The sequence below is a fragment of the Tamandua tetradactyla genome, chromosome 4 (assembly GCF_023851605.1).
Source record: "Tamandua tetradactyla isolate mTamTet1 chromosome 4, mTamTet1.pri, whole genome shotgun sequence".
Taxonomy (NCBI): domain Eukaryota; kingdom Metazoa; phylum Chordata; class Mammalia; order Pilosa; family Myrmecophagidae; genus Tamandua; species Tamandua tetradactyla.
In genome coordinates this window covers 93,922,031-93,944,690 of record NC_135330.1, presented here as the reverse complement: position 1 = coordinate 93,944,690, position 22,660 = coordinate 93,922,031, and the positions used below count along the sequence as shown (strand labels likewise).

General features: G+C 35.2%; 1 protein-coding gene across 1 annotated transcript; it reads left to right on the top strand.

Moving 5' to 3' along the window:
• Positions 1-20,686: 20,686 nt before the first annotated feature.
• Positions 20,687-21,619, top strand: LOC143679184 (olfactory receptor 14A16-like). The gene has a single exon (XM_077155810.1). The coding sequence runs from the start codon at positions 20,687-20,689 to the stop codon at positions 21,617-21,619; it is 933 nt and encodes a 310-aa protein (XP_077011925.1).
• Positions 21,620-22,660: the final 1,041 nt, after the last annotated feature.

Genomic DNA, 22,660 nt, shown 5'->3' with positions numbered 1-22,660 from the left:
TTTCTGCATCCCATAAGTTTCCTATATGTGAGGTTCTGATTTTCACTTGCCTCAAGATATTTTGTGATTTCTATTGTAATTTATTCCTTTATCCAATGAGTGTATAGAAGTGTGTTGTTTTCTCTCCATATATATAGAAAATCTCCAGCCTTCCACCTGTAATTGATTTCCAACTTCATTTCATTATAGTTCAGTGACTTGTTCAGTACAATTTCAATATCTTTAAATATACTGAGACTTCATTGTGAGCCAACATGTCATCTATCTTGGGCAATAATCCATGAGCATTTGAGAGAAATGATATACCATTGTTGTGTGATGTAATGTGCTAAAAATATCTAAGTCTAGTACATTTATGATACTATTGAACATCCGTGTTTCCTCATTGATCCTCTCCCTAGAAGTTCTAGCCATTCATGAGATTGGTGTGTTGAAGTCTCCACCTATTATTGCAGATGTGACTACATCTGTCTTTGGTGCTGTTGGTGTTTACCTCATGTATTTTGGGACACTCTGGCTTCATACATAAATATTTAAGATCATAATTTCTTCTTGATAAATTAATTGCTCCCTCTATAAATTTATATTCTTGTTTCTTTTAACTTCTCTACCTTTGAAGTCTAAATTCTCTGATATTAATACAGCTACCTATGCTCTTTTATGTTTCTTGTTTGTATGAAATATCAGTTACCAAACTTTCACTTAACTATTTTTGTCTTTAACTATAAAGTGAGTCTCTTCTAGTCAGCATAGAGTTGTGTCCTGTTTTTAATATATTCTGACAATCTTTGTCTTTTGATTAGGGAATTTAATTAATTAACATTTAATGTTATTACTGTAAAGGCAGTACATTGCTCTACCACTTTTTTGCTTGAATTTTATATTTCATATCTTGTCTTTTTCCTCTCTTTTTACTCTTACTGATAGTCTTCAATTCTTCACTCTTTTCTAAACATCCTTCTCTTGTATTTTCTTATCTGCCCATAGACCTCCTTTTAGTATTTCTTGAAGAACAGATCTGTTTTAAAAATAATCTCTCATTTTCTGTTTGTCTGAATATATTATAAACTCTTCCTCATTTTCTAAGAGTAGTTTTTCCAGACATTGAATTCTTGGTTCACAGTTTTTTTTCCCCTCAATGTCTTAAATATATCATACCACTTTCTTCTCACCTCCGTGGTTTCTGATGAGAAAAATCACAAAACAGTCTTAGTGACATTCACTTTATGTGGTGGATATCTTCTTTCTTGCTGCTTTCAGAATTTTCTCCTTGGCTTTGATATTTGACAATCTCATTAGTAAGTGTCTTGGAGTAGATCTATTTGGATTTATTCTGTTTGTGATTTGCTGTGCTTCTTGGATCTATAATTTTATGTCATTAATAAGAGTTGGGGAATTTTCAGTGATTATTTTTTCCATTGTTCTTTATACCTCCTTTTTTCTTCTCTTCTCCCTCTGGGTCACCCATAGCATGCACATATGTGCAGTTGTCATTCAATTCACTGAGACTCTGCTCCTTTAATTCCATGCTTTCCCTTTCTTCTTTGCTGTATAAAGTTTCAGTTGGCCTGTCTTCTCTTTCTCTAATCCTTTTTCTCACCTCTTCAAATCTGCTGTTGTATATCTCCATTGTGTTTTGCCTCTCTTCCAATGTGCCTTTTATTTCTATAAATTCTAACAGTTTTTTTTCAAGCTTTCAACTTTTTCTGTGTGGTTATCCACTGTCTTTTTTATATCCTTCATCTCTCTGGCCTTATTCCACTTCACCTTATTGATTTGATTTTTTATTTATTTTAGAATACTTTTTTAAGCATTTTTAATTAGTTGTTTAAATTTCTGCAACTCATTTGAAGTGTTAGGTTTTTTTCATTAAACTAGGCCATATATTTGTTCTTCCTAGTATGACATGTAATTTTTTTTCCTGCTATTTAGACACCTGATTTCCTTGACTATTTTATTCAAGAGATTGTTTTCTCTGTTTTACTTAAGGTTTTCTTGTTTGGCTTTTTGCTCTCTCTGTTCCTTGACATTCAGTTCAAATTATTCTAGATAATAGGATAACTTCTGTTTAACCTATCAAAAATTTTCAGCTCTTTTTTTCTCCTTTTGCTCTGCCTATTTAAAATCATGTTTTTGTGGAGGGTCTCCTCAGATATGATCATCCAAAGTATATTTTTTTCCCTGACAAGTCAAGCACAAGTCTACAGAAGAGGTTGCAATTAATATCAAGTTTCCCTGAGGATGAGACATAGAAGGTTGCCAATTTTTCCTAGGAAGACTCTTGACTCTGTTATTTTCCTATACTGCTCAGTGGGTGACTTTGTCAGCCTTAAGTTTTCAGTTAGCACAAAGTGGTTGAGTTCCTTTAATTCTTTGCAGACCTTGTCCCTGCCAAGGGCATGGTTGATATGGAGGCTGAGATGGAAGGTGGGCTTAAGCTATTTCTGTTTTACAACACATGAGGTCAGAATTTTCTGAATGAAGTCCACCATTTGTGCTGAGCCTTGCTCCCTCCATTCTTGGGGCATATCTTATTTCCTTTACTTGGCAATATACTTTGTCTCTCAGACTTTACCCTTGCTTAGGTCAGTGCTGACAACTGAAAATGCCTGAGGCATTTTGATTAATGATCTGCTAAACTAGTTTAAGATAGTCCTTTTCAGAGCTGGTCTCTAATTCCATATGTTCACCAATCAAGAGTCAGAGTTGATACCCAGCTCTATGCACCTCTTTTCTTGAGCTGCAGCCCTTTTCGAGGATTCTGAACTCAGTAGATTCTAAAAGTCACTGTTAGATTTTTTGCATCAGCCCGGTGTCCTCTCTGTCTGGAGAAACCTCAAGATCTCATAACTGTTCATGGTTTTTCTGTTTTTGAAACTTGTATCCAAGAGTCCTAATTTGTTATTTAAGTCTACAATTGGAGCTCTATTGCACTCTCCTTACTGTTCTCCTTATAAACAGAGCTTACTTTTCCTATATGGAAGTGTCTCCAAAATAACCTGCACTGTCACCAGTCTCCACTGTTTAGAAGAATTTTCTTATATTTCTGTGCTGTAGCCTCAGACCTCCCACCCACTCCAGACTGATATTTGATGTGTGTCCAGTTCCAGAAGTCACCTAAACAGTTGTCCCAGGTAGTTCCTCTAGGTAGCTGCCCGAGAGGACTAACTGAATTCCACCCTTCCCTATGCCAACATCTTTTGTTTTTATTTTAATAATACTGCCTGTTTACCATGCTGAGAGGATTTTCTTTGAATAGCATGGAAATCCTGTTATTACTTTTCATGATTTTTCTTTTAATTGGGCAGTATGATACTAGTATTGTTTAGGTGGTAAAGAAGACTAATTTTTGAGATCTTGCTTTGTTTCAACTATGCCAACAGGATATGAACTTATTATAATTACATAGAAAATATTTAAATAATATTTTCAATCAATTTTTCTTATAGTTTTTGTAGTCTTGAACTCTGTCTATGTCCATACATTTTGTTTATTTTTTTGTATTTATGTCAGGACAGCTAATCTGCCACTCTGATTCAATTTATGTTGCCATACCTAGATATGCAAGTACCTATTAGATTTTATTGTATTATAAAAATGTTTTGTGTTTATTAGCTAAGAAAAATAAAAATGAAATTAAACAAAATATATTTTTATGTCAATTACATATTTAAACTTACATTTATCTCTACTTCTTCCCCAAATACAATTAAATAATAGAGAAATTATGAGGAAATTTGACACCCATAAATACAAAGAAATGAGTAAAGAATGCATAACAAAGGATGTAGATCCTCTGTATGATAGGAGTATATGGACATAAAGGGGTTAAAACTCCACTTCTCCTCTGGACCTCAGGAGTGAAGAAACTACTATCCTCATGGAAGAAGCAGTGGAATGTACAGGCTCCAGAATTGAAGCAAATCTTATTCTCAAGATCTTTCACAGACTGCTGATGGTCAACCTGCACTTGCCAGGGAGAATACTGAGGATTCTTGCTGGAGCAATTAACTCTTTGATAAAATGATACTTAAGACTCCTTAATAGCTTTACATCCCTTCTAAGGTTTTGAAATGAACAGTCTATGCATGTTAAGTTTTCAATATGTTTCCTCTTCATAATTAAGAACTTGCATCCAAGGATCCTTAGGTGGTTGTGGATAGTTTGTAATTTGAAAGACAGAGGACAAAAACATAATAATATTAGCAGAAAGTAAGAACCCAAGCAAACAGAGTATTTCAAAGAATGGAAGAAAATATTGAAGAAAACAGAAAAATGTTTCCTAGTGAAAACATAAGAGTCTGTCTCCCCAAAAGTAGGTTAAATATATCCCACAAACATATATGGAACTGATATTAGTTGAAAATATTGTTTAATAAATAAAATTGCATATAGAAATGTTGGAAAAACATATGTGGCTCTCTCACTTAAGGATAAGGTTAATAATTAGAGAAATTGAAAGTTGGGGACAAATGATAGGAAATAATAAAAATGGCAGAAATGCTACTAAAATAATTCCAGATAAAGCTAAGAGAAAGGAAAGGAAGATAAATAATGTTTTTAAAATTACAAAATTTTTCTTAAAAATGAAGGAAATAAATTTGAAAAAATAGCACTCAGATGCAGAATATACCAGAGAATTAAGTAAAAAGGAAAAATAAAATCATTAGATCTAGGCACATTTTCATGCAATTCCAGTGCACTGGAAATGGTATTTTCTAACATCATCTGGTAAAAATATTTAAATGAAGAAGGAAAGAAAAAAAGAAAGAATCTGCAGTGCATGTGGAATTATAGCATATTTTTTAAGACAAGTATTGCTTGTGGAAGAGAAACATTCAAACTCAATATTCAATTCAGATTTCTGCACACCATCAAAGCAGAAAACTATGATGTGGTAGAATTCTTGTGTATTAATCTTGTACTTGTTTGTTGCTTGTTCTGGCCTTCCAGCTTGTAATACTACTTTTCTGATTATACATTTTTTTGGTAAATCTAATTTCTGTCAAAAATTAAAACTCAGCATGTGCTATCTTATTTGGATATAATGTTTAACCTAAGAGAACAGTATTAGTATAACCAAAATTAGAACAGGTTATTATTAAACCTTATTTTAGTCTTCACAATAAAGAAAAGATGTGCAGAACCTGAACACTTCTTCACCTCCAACACCACCTTTTTGTACAAGGTAGTCAACCTCACAACCTCAAAATGGGAGTAGTGCAGGAATTTTACATATTCATTTCCAGTAAATCCGTCTATAATTTACTTTACTCAGAGAATGATCAAGTTCAAATATAATTGGTCAGATCATGCCACTTTATATATACAATTCATGACTTTCTTATTATTCACAAAATTATTTAAATTGTTCCTGTGATGCGGTGTCACTTGATGTACCTCACCTTTTTCCATTTTCACTCATCACCTAACTTGCTCCCCTGGGGCTGCCTAGCCCTAAGAAGGTCACCTTGAACACTTTCACCTCAGGGATGTGCTATTTGTGACCCTCTTTCACTCAGACACAGTGTTCCTCAATCTATACTCCCCTCTGCTCCTCACACATCTCTACCTTCCCCCAAAGCATAACTTGATGGTGAGAGGCAGTGATATTTTCACCTACATTTCATCTTTGATTTGGTCAATTGATTTTAATGAAGCAGTGACAATAGAAGGCACTCAAGAAATGAAGACTGAATATTGGGAACCTAGATTTAATTATATTTCTGTTCATAGGTTTGTAAACCACCAAAAGAGTAAAAATATGCCATAGAGTTCCCACTTGTTAGTCAATGAGATTTTTCAATGGAGACAAAGAAAATACCAAGGAAGATGAAGTACCAAGCACAGAAAGGAGACAAATGATGTACCATTTCTCCTTAGAATCAAACTATTTGATAAATTATAATTAGGAACACTGTTCAAGGTTATGGAAGAGCAGTAGCAGAGGTAAAATGATAAAGCTCCTCAGCTCCACTGTTTCAGAAAAGTAAACATCCATGAGGCCAGAATATGCTGGGGTTTTCAGAGGAATCAACATGGTCTATAATCTCTATCAAATATAGAGTTTCAATTCCAAGGAGTGACTGTCAGAAGAGAGCTGTATCCTCCATGCACCACAATTGGAGTGACACCAGTAAGTCATTATTTTTCAGAAGAAAATTTAAAAGTTGTCTGAGAAATAAAATGGTACTTAAAAATCTTTTTAAATATAAAATGAAAAATAATAGCCAAAGAGATCATAGCAATCAATGATAATGAAATTATCTAATGTAACAGGGAAGTTTATTTCTGGGGGTGATTTCAATGAGTGAAAATATTACTGTTTCTTTTCTTCAATTTTAAAGGTTCCAAAAAGTAATTGTGATTATAAATATCCTTGTTCTATTATACCATCATGGTTAAGGATTGTATATAATGAATATTAGGTGTTGTAAATATTAGTGGTGTAAGTTAACACTGACTCACTAGGGTGAAAGTGTACTCAAGGTTAAAATGAAATCACAGTATGTAAGGAAGAGTAAGTAGGAAGTAATGAATGAAGAAACAAAAAAATTGCTATTTAGTGCATATTATTATTTTAACTATTAAAAATTATTGGCAAGTGTCATGGTTAGGGACATGTGTCAACTTGGCCAAGTGGTGGTACCTGTTTATCTGATTGGGCAAGTACTGGCCTGTCTGTTGCAATGAGGACATTTCATAGGATTAGGTCATGATCATGTCAGCTGCATCCACAGCTGATTCCATTTGTAATCAGCCAAAGGGGGGTGTCTTCTACAATTAGTGATGCTAAATGCAATCACATGAAGCCTTCTAAGGCGGACTCAGAGGAGACAGGTCCCATTCCTGCTTCGGCTGGTGAGCCTCTCCTGTGGAGTTCATCCAGATGATCCATTGGAGTCGTCGGCTTCACAGCCTGCCCTGTGGATTTTGGACTTTGTGTTCCTGCAGTCATGTGAGACACTTTTATAAATTTTATATTTGCAAGTGTTCCCTGTTCATTCTGTTTCTCTAGAGAACCTTAACTAATACAGCAAGTAACTGAGAATCATTGAGAATGTTATCTTTGAGTTAATTCTCATTAAACGTTCAGCTATTGCAAAGAGCCTAATGTGCCTCTTTCTAAATGGAGGCCCAGAGCCCTGAGGAGTGCACAGACAGGGAGGATGAGACTAAGAAACCAGTCAAGCACCACTCCTTGAATGTACCACAATCACACATGCCACACACCCATAACAATGAGACCCAATGTACTCAAGCCCTGTCCCTCCACCCTCCACTGCAACCCATGCCATGCTCACACTCTATATCCCATGCACCTGAGCCCCACCACCCAGGGGCCAGCACATCCACCCTCTGACACCATGCCCAGTGCACATGCATCTGCTTATCCTTCTCACACCCATGCAGCTATACCCCAACTCTTCAACCCCTGCACCTGCCACCTGAACCCCACATACACATGCAACCCTGGCCCAAACACAACCCCCACCATGTGCACACATATTCCTGCAATCTGCCCCTACCACCCCATGCCCTGCCACCCCACAGGCATTCACATGTACATCTGTGCCCTACATCCCACACCCAAGCACACACACAACAAAGCATCAGCCTCAAGCACACATGCACATCCACCCAGGCACACTCCCATGACCTGTGCATAAGTACATCCATGTCCCAGGCCTCCATACAAGTACATGGGTGCCCCACCCCTTCCCCACACCATAACACATGTATGTGTGCCTCATCCCACACCAGGACCCATGAACCCTGCACCTATGCCTTGACCCATGCACACCACTCCCCTCCAAGCCCATACATCCACCCCCACCTTAGCTCCCTCTCTTGCACCACACGTCCATACACTTGCAACTAGTCACCCAGCACCAGTGCACCTGTGTCTTGCTCCCTGACCCCACAATCCATGCACACATGTCACACCCACCCACCACTGTGCCAAATCCCAATGTGACCAATGCATCTGCACTTAAATTAAGGGTTATTGCTCACCACACCCATACATACATAACCTTAAATATGTCACCACACATGCACGTATTGAGACCATTCACCTCCACCCAGCATCCCCACCCTCTACTCCCTCCACACATGCACCTGCGGCCCTATCTCCATTCCACAAACACTGTGCCCTGACCTGCACCGCTCCTATATTAAACGCATGTACTCCTGCCATGCCTTTCCTCTTGCCAATGCTCCTTGGCACTGATGTCATGCCCCTTGACATACCTACCTGGTAACACACCCTAATATCACACCACTGCACCCCAACTTATGCCCTGTGTTCTGCCCTATGCCCATCACATAAATAAAAATCTTGGAAGACTGAGGGAAATTACCTTCCAAAGCAACTTTCTCAAGATAATAAAATGCCTTGAAGGTGGAAGAAAATCACAAAGCATTTAAAGATGCAGACAGAAATAGCCTAAACTAATGACCAAATTAAGACACAGGAGGAAACAGACTTTGGAATAAAAAATCAAAGATGCTCAACAACTCTATCAAGCAATCTCAGTGGGTTGGCTACTGATATAAGGAGATCAAGTACACGCTAGAAGAACATAAAGAAGAATTTGGAAGACTAAATTAAAAATAGCATATATCACAGAGATGAAAGATATTGTGGGCCATATCAGAAATATATTAGAGATGCACAACAGTATATTTGAAGAGGCAGAAGAAATAATAAGTGAACTATAGGATATAAGTATTGACCAATGGAATAAAATTGAAGGTGCAGAAGTAGACCACCAAATCTATAGTCACCTGGTCTTCAACAATTCCTCCAAATCCACTGAACAGGGATAAAATGGTCTTTTAAGTAAATGGGCATGGGATAACTAGATATCAATAGCCAAAGAATGAACGAGTACCCTTACATTATACCCTATCTAAAAATTAACTCAAAGTGGATCAAAGACCTAAATATAATATAGCCAGTACCATAAAACCCCTAAGAGAAACCATAGAGGAACATCATCAAGTCCTAGTAAAAATTGGTAATTTCTTAAACTTTACGCTCAAAGCACAAGCAACAAAAGAAAAAAATAGATAAGTGGGAATTCCTCAAAATCAAATTCTTTTGTGCTTTAAAGGACTTCGTCAAATAAGAGAAGAGGCAGCCAATTCAATTGGAGAACATATTTGGAAATTACATATCTTATAAAGGTTGGATATCCTGTACACATAAAGAAGTCATAAAACTCAACCACAAAAGAACAAACAGCCAAATCTTAAAATTGGCAAAATATATGAATAGACATTTTTCCAAAGAGCCTATACAGATGGCTAAAAAACACATGAAGAGATGCCCATTTTCATTAGCTATAAGGAAATGCAGATCAAGGTTACAATGCGATGCCACCTCAAACCTATAAGAATGGCTTCTATTAAACAAATAGGAAACATAAATGTTGGAAAGTATGTGCAGTTATTGGGACACTTATGTGAAGTTCATGGGAATGTGTAATGTCACAGCCACCATAGAAGACAGTTTGGCAGGTCCTTAGAAAACCAAATATCCAGTTGCCCTATGACCCTGCAATACCACAACTTTGTATATACTCAGAGGAGCTGAAAGCAGTGGCACAAACAGATATTTGCACATCAATGTTCCCAGCAGCATTATTCGCAGTTGTTAAAAGTTTGGTAACAACATAAGCACCCATGAACAGGTAAGTGGATAAACAAAACATGGTGTATGGTTATGATGGAATGTTACACAGCAGTAAGACAAAATGGTGTTCTGAAGCATATGACAAACGTGGATGATCCTTGAGGCTATAATGCCGAGTGAAATAAGCCAGTCACAAAAGGATAGATACTGTATGATTTTGCTTTTCTGACCTTGATAAAGGTAAACTCAGAGACATATAACACAGGATATAGAGATTCACAATTTATAGTGATAGGTGAATGGTTGGCTAAGAGGTTGAAATGAAATGTAAGGGAATGGATAGAAATATAGCTTTGTTCATTGGTGTGTCTATAAGTTACATTGCCATTTTGAAAATGAACATGTTTGAAAGGGGTGGTATAGAGACATGTATCCCACCAATTATCACTAAAAATATAAATATGTTCTTCCATGAACTACTTCAAAGGTATGAATCTAATACAAAGACTTTTCAATATCAGGGTAGAGGGTGAAATATACTATTGCATGCTATGGGCTATGTTTAAGAGGAAGACAAAAACAGTATCACAGAAAAACCATAGGTAAATAATTGGGGGTCTAAACAACAGTTAAGGGGAGGTTTGTATATTCTTTGGGGTGAAGGTGTGTTCTAGTTTGCTAGCTGCTGCAATGCAATATACCAGAAATGGAACAGCTTATAAAAGAGAGAATTTATTAAGTTGCTAGTTTACTTAGACTTTGAAAATGTCCAAATTAAAACAAGGCTATAGAACTGTCCAATCTATGGCATCCAGAGAAAGATACCTTTGTTCAAGAAAGCTGGTGATCAGAGTTTCTCTCTAAACTGGAAAAGGATGTAGTGAACATGGTGACATCTTCTAGCTTTCTCTCCAGGTTTCTTGATTCATGAAACTTCCCCAAGGGCATTTTCCTTATCTTCAAAGGTCTCTGGCTGTGTGGGCCCTTATATTTCTTGTGACTCTCTCATGGTTTTCATCATTCTGAAGCTTTCTCAAAAGTGTTTCCCCTTTTAAAGGATTCCAGTAAACTAATCAAGACTAACCTGGAATGAGTGGATTCACATCTTCATCTAAAGAAAAAGTTAATACCTGCAATTGTGCATGTCTCTCCTCCATGAAGATAGTCTAGTCAAAAAACTCCAACCTATGGTTATTGAATAGAGATGAAAGGAAATGATTGCTCCAGTAAGATTGGATCAGGATTAAAACATGGCTTTTCTAGGGCACTTAATCCTTTCAAACCAGCACAGGGTGGGTGTATTGTATCTTTTTCTCTTGGGAGTAATGAAAATTTTCTAAAGTGCAGAGTGTTAATGTTTATAGCACTAAGTGAGGATAATATGAGACACAAACTCTTAACTTTGGACATTGTATATGATCCCCAATGGATGGAGGTGACTTAAGGATACACTAAGAAGTAGAATGGTAAACTGTTGTATAAACATCTGACCAAATATTGTGCTGCTAGAGAAAGGAACAAAGTTGGGAAGCAGACAACTAGGTGAATGAATCTTTGGGACATTATTTGATGCAAAATAAGCCAGAAATAAAGAGCAAATATTGTAAGGTTCCATATAGAAAATACTTAAAAGAAAATTGATGCCTAGATTGTGAGCTCCTACAGAAGTCACATTTAGCCTGGAGCTGTAATTATATTTCTAGATTTTGAGAGGCTGTGCTATACATGAATAATCTGGTATTCTCCTGGAACTTTCAGTACCTGTGTGACACCTAAGACTCAGAGTACGAGTTCTGCAGTTCTGAAGGTCATCATTGTCATATACAATAACTATTAAATAAATTGAAAAAGAGACATGGCTTCAATTAGTGATAAGAATGAAGCTGATTGGGAAGGGACTAAGGTAAATCTGAATACAGGAGTAAGGAGGAAATTATCTCAATTTTAGAACTTCACATACTGTATGAGACCAAAGGAAGAGAGGTTTATTATGCTCAAAACCTAAATTTTGTGTAGCATATAATCTAACTCAACTTGTCTAGATACATCATTTAAACATCCCAAACAAAGGAAGCCTAGATGGGAATGAGTGCTTTTGATTCTATACAGCTTAATGCAATGCCTGGATACATCCCAGAGTCTGTTAATCAAATAATTAAAAATAATTGGCAATGTCACTTTATGGATGGGAGAAAAGTTATGAAACTATTAAAGTTTACCATTTGGGTAACCCCTGATACTGTCTCAAATATTAGGGACTCCACGTGAGTAGGCCAAGCCCTTGATCATAAGGCTTGCACTTGTAATGCTTATTGATATAGCAGAAAAACTAAGCTTGCTTATAGTCATACCTAAGTGTTAGTTTCAAAGGACCTCTTTTGATCTTCAGTTGTAGCCTCTCTCTATCTCTAAGCCCATCTCTACATGTAAAGTCATTTCCCCTCCCCCCTATGTGGGACAAGACATGCAGGGGTGAAAATATTCCTGACAATATGGGATATGACTCCCAGGGATAAGTCCAACTCTGGCACCATGGGATCAGCAATGCTTTCTTGACAAAAAGGGGGAAATGAACTGCAAAAAAGATTTTCAGTGGCTGAGAGAGTTCAAATAGAGTTCAGAGGTTTTTCTGGATGTTACTTTTATGCAAACTTCAGTTAGATATTGTGATTTATCATGGTTTGCCAAACACAAATAAAAATCATCTGTGCCTACACAAAAGAACATATAGGGCTTTATCTGAGATCCTGCATTGTTTTCATGCAGTATGATTACTTTCCAGAAACCTACAACCTAAAATGAGTTCCTAGGCCAAATATGTCCTGAAACTCAGAGAGGCCAGCCACTCCAGAATGTCAATTAGTTCCATCACCCTATCTCATATTATCAACAGCCCTTTCCAATATGAAAATGTTAGAATGGGTATAGCCCAATACCCCTAAAAATTGGGAGAAAGCTCAAAGGAGAAGGTGGAGTTATAGCAAAAAAGATAGGATTTAACAAATGAGCATGAATTTTGAATCATTGTATTGAAATTTCTTTTTTTTAATTTTTTATTGTATAGTATGACATGTATACAAAGAAAAGAAATAAAAGAGCAATATTTTTACTCTTTAAAAAGTAGTTATAGGACAGATCCCAGAGTTTGTCATGGACTACCACATGATCCTCTTAGATTTTTCCTTCTATCTGCTCCAGAATATAGGAAGCTAGAGGGTCTAAATTTTTTTTATCATCACAATTGACTTTTATCCCTTGTTTTTTTTAAATGAAAAATAGCATATATACAAAAAAAGCAATAAATTTCAAAGCAAGGCACCACAATTAGTTGCAGAACATATTTCAGAGTTTGACATAGGTTACAATTCCACAATTTTAGGTTTTTATTTCTAATCTTCTATTATACTGGAGACTAAAAGAGATATCAATTTAATGATTCAGCATTCATATTCATTTATTAAATCCTATCTTCACTGTATAACTCCACCATCACCTTTGATCTTTCAATCCTTCCCTTTAGGGGCATTTGGGCTGTGGCCATTTGATCTTTTTCATATTGGAAGCATCTGTCACTTATATGGGTAGAGGGATGGAACTATCTGAAGTTCTGAAGAGGCTGGACCCTCTAGGTTTCAGGATCTATCTTGTCCAGGGTCCCATGTTGAGGCTGTATACTTCTTGAAAGTTACTCTAGTGCATGGAATCTTATACATTGCCCTAGGTGCTCTTTAAGATTGGCTGGAATGGCCCAGGTTGGGGGTTGGCTGGTTATGATAGGTAGCAAGGTCTAACTGAAGCTTGCATAAAAGAAACCTCCAGAGTAGCCTCTCAATTCTATTTGAACTGTCTATTAGTTACACCTCTTTTCCCCTTTTCATCAGGATGGAATTGTTGATCCCACAATTCCAGGGCCAGACTGATCCCTGGGAGTCATCTCCCATGTTGCCAGGGAGACTTTTACCCCTGGATGTTAGGTCCCATGTAGCGGGGAGGGCAATGAGTTCATTTTCAGAGTTGGGCTTAAAGAGATTGAGGCCACATCTGAACAAAAGAGGCCCTCCAGAAGTAACTGTTAGGCATACCTATAGGTAGTCTAAGCTTCTCTGCTATCTACATAAGCTTCACAAGAGTAAGCCTCAGGATTGAGGTCGTGGCCTATTGATTTGGGTGTCCCTAAAGTTTGATACAGTATCAGGTGATTCTCTGATGGTAAAGTTTGATATTTCCATATTCTTTTTCTTATCCTTCAAGGGACTTTGCTGATAGTTTTTGATTATCTGGTTAATCTACTCTAGGATGTATATATTGATATTTCTTTTAGTATCTCGTGTCTTGGAACAGCTGGAAGGAACAATCCAAAGTTGTGGAAAGGTAACCCACACCAAACTCTGAAATCTTGTCTATAACTAATTGTTGTGGCATGCTTTGATATTTATTGCTTATTTGTGTGTATGTTATTTTTTGCAACAAAAAAGTAATGAAGTATTGATACATGCTAAAACCTAGTAGAGTTTTGAAAACATTATACTATGTGAAAGAAGCCAGTCACAAAAAGTGACCTATTGTATGATTCCATTTATATTAAATATCCAGAGTAGACAAAACCACAGAAATATAAAGTTGATCAGTGGTTGTCAGCATCTGGGGAGAGCAGGAGAGGGTACCACTGCTAATGGACAGAGACTCTCTTTTTCAAGAAAGGAAAATGTTCTGAAATTAAATGGTGGTGGATTTTACACATCTCTGCATAAACACTAAAAACCACTGAATTGAACAGCTTAAAATGGTGAATTTTATGATATGTAAATTATATTCAATAATGATTCTATTAAAAAAAGAAAGAGTATGGATAAGTTATAGATATGTCTATTTATGGCCATGAATATTCTTAAGTCAAACACTCACAGGCTTTGAATAATTTTGTATTATGGTGAGTTCACAATATTTCTTTTAACAGAAGCGGCATCAGAAATCATTCTAATTGTATTTTGATCCTTATAAAACATTCACAAATAGGTCATAAATATTAACTGCATTTAATAAGAATACATCCTAACCCTTATTGTTTACCTCTAGCAATATATACATAGTTTCCTCTATTAATTTTAATTATTTTATATCACCTCTTCTCTAAATCCAATAATCAACATTTACTCTATGATTTTTTACAATACCCACAACTTCCCTGCTACATAGTTTGAGTTAATCTTATTGGAAATATAGAGTGCCACAGGGAGGGAGAATGGGTACTTGGATAGACATGAAAATTGTGTATAATAGTTCCATTATTTCAGATGTACAGTTCATAAGGTTGTCTGTTCTTCCATGTAAGAATGTGTATATATAATGAAAGAAAATGCTAAGCTTATGGTATAAACAAAGTTGTTTATTTTATGAGATGAGGGGAAAATGACAAAGAAATAATAATGAAGTAAAGTAAGTATTTTGATGAAAATGGAAGCCAAAAATCTTAGCTCATATATTGGGTACTGTTCACAGTTATAGTAAGCAGGCTGTGCCCTATAGAACTTTACATATATGATGGCAAAAGATGAATAATTTGGGTATTGTGAGGGAGTAAATAAAGCCAACTATTAGACAAATCCATTATTGAAATTTCCAAATGAAATAACAGATCTAAACTTGATGTTCTTCTGAAAGCAATAGGGTTAAGTATTTTACAAACTAGATGAAGTAAATTAGTGATTGTTCAGTATTCACTTTCTACTGTAAAACTTTTTGGAAGCTGTGTAGAAGCTGTGATTGTGTCAGTCATTGGAAAGAATGTAGGGATAGCAAGATTAGTGCACAAATGAGCATTTATTAGTGGGCCAATCTGGTTTTACCAAGAGGATTAGGATGTATTCTTATTCAACCAACCAGCTTCTTTACCAGAATATATTTGGAAAATATTATAATGAGAAATTTATCTGAACTGGAATGCAATTACTTCAATAAAATGAATTATAAAGGAAAATTTTTGATTATCAATAAACTGAATATGATTTATTTAGAATATCTTTGTGGTTAATTGTGATTGTGAGATTTTTACAGGTAGCCACTGTAGTTTAACATTGGAAAATAGATATTTCTATCTCCATAGAAATAATCATAGACTATGCCTGCAGTAGTGACAAACCTAACATGTGGGACTAAATTTATGATAATGGATTTTCCTGCCAATCAAATGAACACTTCGCATTCAATGCTCTCCACAATGCTCTCCATTCAATGCTCTCTTACTTGTGGGCCTTAATGGGGAGTTTCCTAATTATCATGATCACAACTTCAGACCAATATGTCAAAACTCTAATGTATTTTCTCTTGGAGAATTTATTCTTCTTGGTTCTCTACCTCATTTCAATCACTATCCCTAAATCCACTGTCACATCCTATTCACAACAACACCATCTCCTTCATTGGCCATGTCACCCAAGTATTTTTGGTGGCATTTTCAGCTGCATCAGAGTTTTTCCTCTGACAGTAGTGTTGTTTGACTGCTATGCTGACATCTGCCATTCTGTGTACTATAATGTTGTCATTAACATGGGCACATTCATGCAATGATGGCTGTGTCTTGGGTGGGTGGGCATTTTTCAACTCCTCTGAAGGAAGGTAATCCTCAAGGATAGATGACTTAATGAAGAGGGGAGATGGGAATATCTTCACATGAATAAAATTCAAACACTAGTTACTATAGGAGAAAGGAGGGAAAATCATCTTAAACTTGGGTTTGGCAACAATATAGTCACTTGCTCTGCTTCCAGAGTGAGGCATATAAGGGGGTGAAGGAAGATCTGGTGAAGGAAGCTCTGCTGAGCTGAGGGAGGCTCTGAAGATGCTGTAAAGTGAGAAGATTTTGAGAAATGGCTGGAACTCTGAGAGATGTTGCTGATTAATGGCCATAATTTCCAGAGGCCAATGAAGAACACTTTCAATGATTTTAAATGATGAAATCATAAGGTAGAAAAGTCAGAATCCAGAGCTTTATGGAGATATATTCAGGTATTTCCAGGTACTGTGCTCAGACAAGCTGTTAGGCAGTTAGACCTGAGTTGGTTCTGCACAGCAGACAGTTTTCCAGAGGATCCCTCAATGTTGGTTTCCCTGTAGTGATGGGAGAAACCTGATGTCCAGATCAAAGGAATCTTCAGGTCTCCCACTCACCTGCTAAAGTGTGTCATTTGGTTGTTCCCATATCTCTAATAGCAAATAGTGACAGAGATTCTTTAATTTTTTTCCAGTGTCATCCCATAGATGGTGTCCATTGTTATTTAATTTTTCAATTTGATTTTTGATGAAAAAGGATTTAATCTTCTGTGAATTTTACATTTCCCTGCCTGTTTATGATATTTCCATTTCATATGGTTGTTTCTATATTTGTTTACTTGCATATTTGTAAGATATCTTTATTCAGAATTCATATTGATACTTTACTATCATACATTTCACAATTTTCCCCCAATTTCTTTAACATTTTAAAATTATGAAATATAACATACATACAAATCAAATAAAGAAAACAGCAATAATTTTCAAAGCGCACTTCAATAAGTAACTATAGAACAGATCTAAAAATTTGTCATGAGTTACCTTTCCAACATTTCAGATTTTTCCTTCTAACTGCTCCAAAACACAGCTAGTGGAATGAGACTGTAACACATGTAAATGGCTGGGGGTGGGGTTGTGGAGATACATTCAAATTATTAGGAAAGACAATTTCTTACTTAATCTAGTCACAAAATCAAAGCAGCAATATATGACAGGGTACAATTTTTGTATATCTGGAGTGTATGTTTGCTGGTTGCTTGTTTTGTTGGTCCATATTGTAGTATTATTATGTTCATCATAAAGTTATAGGTATAAAACTAATTTCTCTCAAAAATTATAGCTCATAATAATATCTTAAACTGAATAGTGAAACCATAATATGGAAAGCATAAAAATAAGTACAATGATGTATTGTTAAATCAAAAACAAGTATTTTAAGTTTCACCATAAAATATACTCAGAAACTATTGTTTTCTCCAAATTATACCATTTCCTCTTTTGACCAAGTCCATGAACCTCACAATCTCACTAGAGGAATCCATTGACAATCCATATTTATCACAAAGTTCTCTATTTCAAGTATAAATTGGATTATATCAATCTTCTACTAAAATCATTCAATGTTTTCCTCTCACTCATAATCCAAATGAGACACTTCCCATGAATAACATTGCCCATGGATGCAACCCTCTTTCCTCAAGTCCTGTCTTGTTCATCTCCTTCTTATCTACTCCTGTGGGGCCACAGTGCTCTCTGCTGATAACCAGGGTCCCTCTTACCTTGGGAAGGGCTCTATGAATGTTCTCCCAGTCACAGCTTCCTCGGGTAGTCTCCCTCATCTGCTGGTAACAAACCTCTACCTTCCACCTGTTAGTGAGAGGCAATGGCAATTCCAGGTATATCTGAACTTTGACCACTGGGTTGATTTAACTGAAGCAGTGCCATGGAAAGCTCTCAAGTAATGAAGCTTGAGTAATTGGAAAATAGAATTAATTATGGTTCTGCTAATAAATGTGCAAGACACTGACAGAGTAAAAATTATGACAGACCAGTTCACAAATTACTCAGTAAAATTTCATTATAGGCTGATACTTAATTTAAAAAAACAGTGCAGAAAATGGTAGCCAATTTTCCCTTTGGAATCACTCTTTTTGAGAAATCATCATTCTTTGGCAATGCTCAAGCCCAAGGGAGAACAGCAACAAACAAAATAATGGAACTCTCTGGCTCCCTGTGTCTGCTAACAAAGACACCACTGAAGCCAGATTTTGTGGTCCTCACAGGAGTGCTAAGAGGAATCAACAAGTTCTCTAATTTCTATTGAAATGAAAGTTCATAACCTCCTTTGGCCCTTGTACCCAGCTGTAATTTCTTTAGTCCTGAAACTCAGCAGACTGTTGGAACCTTCATGTACAGGGATTGAAGAGGTACTAGTAAGTCATTATTTTTAGAAGAAAATTTGTTTTATTCTTAAAGTAACCTGAAAAATAAAACAGTGGCTAAAATCCTTACCTAACAAATACAGAAAAATATAAAAATAAAAAGGGAAATTATAACATACATTATTGTCTGGTGTTCTAATTTTCCAAGGTGCAATGCCAGCTTTTACTTGAAATGGAATTCAAAAATTACGTTTGTCTTCCTCAATTTAGATGTTCCATAAAGAATTATTTTTTTATATTCTTGACATATTTATAAAATTTTGTTCAGAATTGCATATGATGGGTAAGAAGTATTTTATATAACTCAGTAAGCCTGAATTGTATTCAAAATTAAATGAAATCACAATTAATAAATTATATAAGAAATAATAAATGAATAAAATTAAAAATAATCTTGTGTTCATAAAACAGTGTACTGTATTTTCAGCCTTAAAATATTGACAGGTAAGTGAGTCAGATATAATTATCAAGAATAATGTCTTGATGTATATTTCCTATTTTATATCCCTCATGTTGAAAGGCACAGTCAAATATAGACAAGTTAAAAATCTGTGTATGTATGATGTTGAACATGTTTTTACTCAGCCACTCAGGGGCAGTGAGCAATTTTTTAAGGTGAAGATTTCACAATCCTTTTAGCAAGAAGAGCAGTGGAGAGATATCAAATCAAATTTTTTTATTAAACATTTTAAAAATTATTCAGAAAACATTTACCTACATCCCAAATCTTATTTATTCTTTCTAATGCAACATATGGATTATTTTCCTCTAATAAGTTGTTAGATATAAAATAGAGATATTAAATTATAAATTACTTAACCTCACTGCTATCCCAAATGCAATGAACAACATTTACTCTCTGACTTTTTCACTATTCATGATCATGGGGAGGGGAGTAACATAATGTTTAAGAAAAGAAGTTAAAGAGGAGAATGGGGGAGATCAAACTCCAAAATACATATTTAAATATTGACTAGATTTCCAGGAAGATTAAATATCAAAATCTGTACAAATAGAAGGCATCAACCTGTAACTACAAGAAGGATATCCAACTGCTGTTTTTATTCACTCTGCTCCTATGTGAATTTAACCCTATTTCTCTGTCATCCCTTCTCCCCTATTAATTTGATTTAACTTTCTGAGAAGGATAGGCAAACAGTAGGATGGGTAAATATCAGTTTAGCTGACCTAAAATTTGTTGTAATATATTTGACTTATTTCAGATATACTGTAGATAATGATTTGCACATTGATAGTTGAAGATGTAGTAGAGAGAAAAAGAAAAAATGAGCTTGAGGGGAAAACATAATTCTTTAACTTATTAGATGCAAGGGAAAGCCAAGGAGAAGCAATTTAAAAAGTAAGTAATTTGAGTAATATGAGGGTAACAATCTCATCTCATATATTCGATAGCTCATTTAATTAGGTTATGTGTCATATGCATCTCTAAGAATAGGAATATAAATAATAATGGCTTGGTGTGGTGAAGGAGGAAAATAATCCAGCCATTATCTAAAGTTTTTTTTTAATTTTGAAAGTTGTGAACAGCTCTAAACTGAATGTTCTCTAGTGACATGTATGGTAAAGATTTTATAGTGCAGATGAAAAACATGAACAAAAATAGTTCAGGATTTTTTCCTCAGAATTATTTACTTCTCAAATTTTCCAAAGCTCTGTAAAAATAAGGTTATATTCATCATGGAACAGGATGCAGGATGCAATTTAGGAATGGTTAGTTTCTATTTTCTTTGAGTGTTTGAAGTGTTTTGCAAAGGTCAGTAGAAACTTTTCAGAACTTTTCTTTCACAGATACATTTGAACAATATTATAATGCCAAGTATATATGAACTGAAATTAAATAGTTTAAATATACTAAATTAATGAGGGAATGATGGATAATATATGGAAGAGGTTCTAGATGGAGGTAAAATTTAATAATTTGAATGTGATACTACCATATGTATATATTCATTATATGTTGAAGTTCCTGACTTTGTTGGTGTTTTATTCTTCTCTCTCTGTTTATTGATTGCATCATATTATGCCTGCAGTAATGAAAAATAAAACAGCCATGACAGAATTTATCCTGATGGGATTTTCTACGAATCAAAATATGTTAACTTTGCATTCTGTGCTCTTTTCATGTGTTTACTTGTCTGCACTGATTGGGAACATCCTCGTTATCATGATCACAACTTTGGACCAGCATCTACATACCCCCATGTACTTCTTCCTGAATAATTTATCCTTCTTGGATCTCTGCCTCATTTCAACCACAGTCCCCAAATCCATTGTCAACACGTTGACAATAAAAAACACCATCTCCTATTTTGACTGTGTCACCCAGGTCTTTCTGGTGACTTTATTTGCAATTGCAGAGGTGTTCCTCCTCACAGTGATGTCCTTTGACCGCTATGCTGCCATCTGCCGTCCTCTGCACTATGAAGTCATCATGAGCAGGGGCACATGTGTGTGGCTGGCCATTGCATCTTGGGTGGGGGGAGGAGTGTCTGCTGTGATGCATACAGCTGGTACCTTTTCTTTATCCTACTGTGGGTCCAATGTGGTCCATCAGTTCTTCTGTGACATCCCCCATTTATTAGCTATTTCTTGCTCAGAAAATTTAATGACAGAAATTGGGCCCATCTTTATCAGTATTGTTTTGGATTGCTGCTGTTTTATTTTCATTGTCATTTCCTATTTGTACATCTTTTCAACTGTCAAGAAGATTCCATCAACAGAAGGCAAGTCAAAAGCTTACTCCACCTGTCTTCCACACTTGGTGGTCATTGTATTATTTCTGTTCACTATGTTCATTGCACATCTTAAGCCAACTTCAAGGTCCCCTTCCATTTCTGACCTTGTAATTTCCATATTTTATACTCTGTTACCCCCAACCTTGAATCCCATGATATACAGTCTAAGAAACAAGGCCTTGAAGATGTCTCTGGGTATGTTGTTTGAGAGAAAGCTCATCAAAAAGTAAGATGTGCCTCTTTTTTTATTTGCAGATAAAATTTATAAATATTTATTCATTTGTCTGCCAACTTCTACAAGTAACTATTTGAAGGAAGAAAAGGAGCAACGACTCATTAAGAATTTGTATTGAGTAGAATAGTTACTTTTTCTTTTATTATTTAACTTCCAGTATTCTTATAATCATGGATCCTTTTTTCTTAATTACTTCTCATGTCATATTCAGAAGCTGAATTCTAGATATTTTTACACAATGCAAAAGAAATTTCCTCAGAAAGCAGTACTATAAATTACCAACTTCTACCAAAGCAAAACGAAACAAAGAAAACCTTCCCAATGTTTCTACTTTCATATTATCTCACAAATTCAAATGAAGAAAAATTTGTACAATTTTTATCACATTATTATTTATTCCTTGGTTTAGATGTCTCATTTATATATCATTATGGGAGATAATTTGCTTCAAAATTGAATGTGGTGCTCTCACTCACCTCAATCACTTAGGAATCCTATCCTTCCTTTTATATATCATTTAGGATTTTCTGTGACAGGAGAAAAGAAAAATGAGTGTAAATAAATTCTGCAAGAATAAGTTATCTAAGTTAAGGGAATATAAGAACTATGTTTCAAGTGTCATAACAAAATGAATATTAATTTGGCTGATGTTTTATTTTTGTCCCATCATAACTATAATTCACTGATAAATAAAAAACTACATATGCAATTATAAAAAAATTAAAATGCGTATTTGTACTTTCTAAATAAAACTACTTTTGTATTTTTATTTTCATTTTGCCACTACTTGAGGATTCTCCTTAATCCTCAAAATTTGTCTCAATAGCTGATAATGTTCTACTAGGTATCTCATTACTTCCTCAATCATTCTTCTACTATTTTAAAAGTTTATTCTTGTATTTTTAAAAATATGTCATTGAAATAACCATAGGAATGTACATAAATATTTATTATCCTGAATAATTTGTATTGGAAATTGCAAGGTTCTCACTGATCATGAAATATTATGAAATTATTCCTCAAGAATACTTCATGC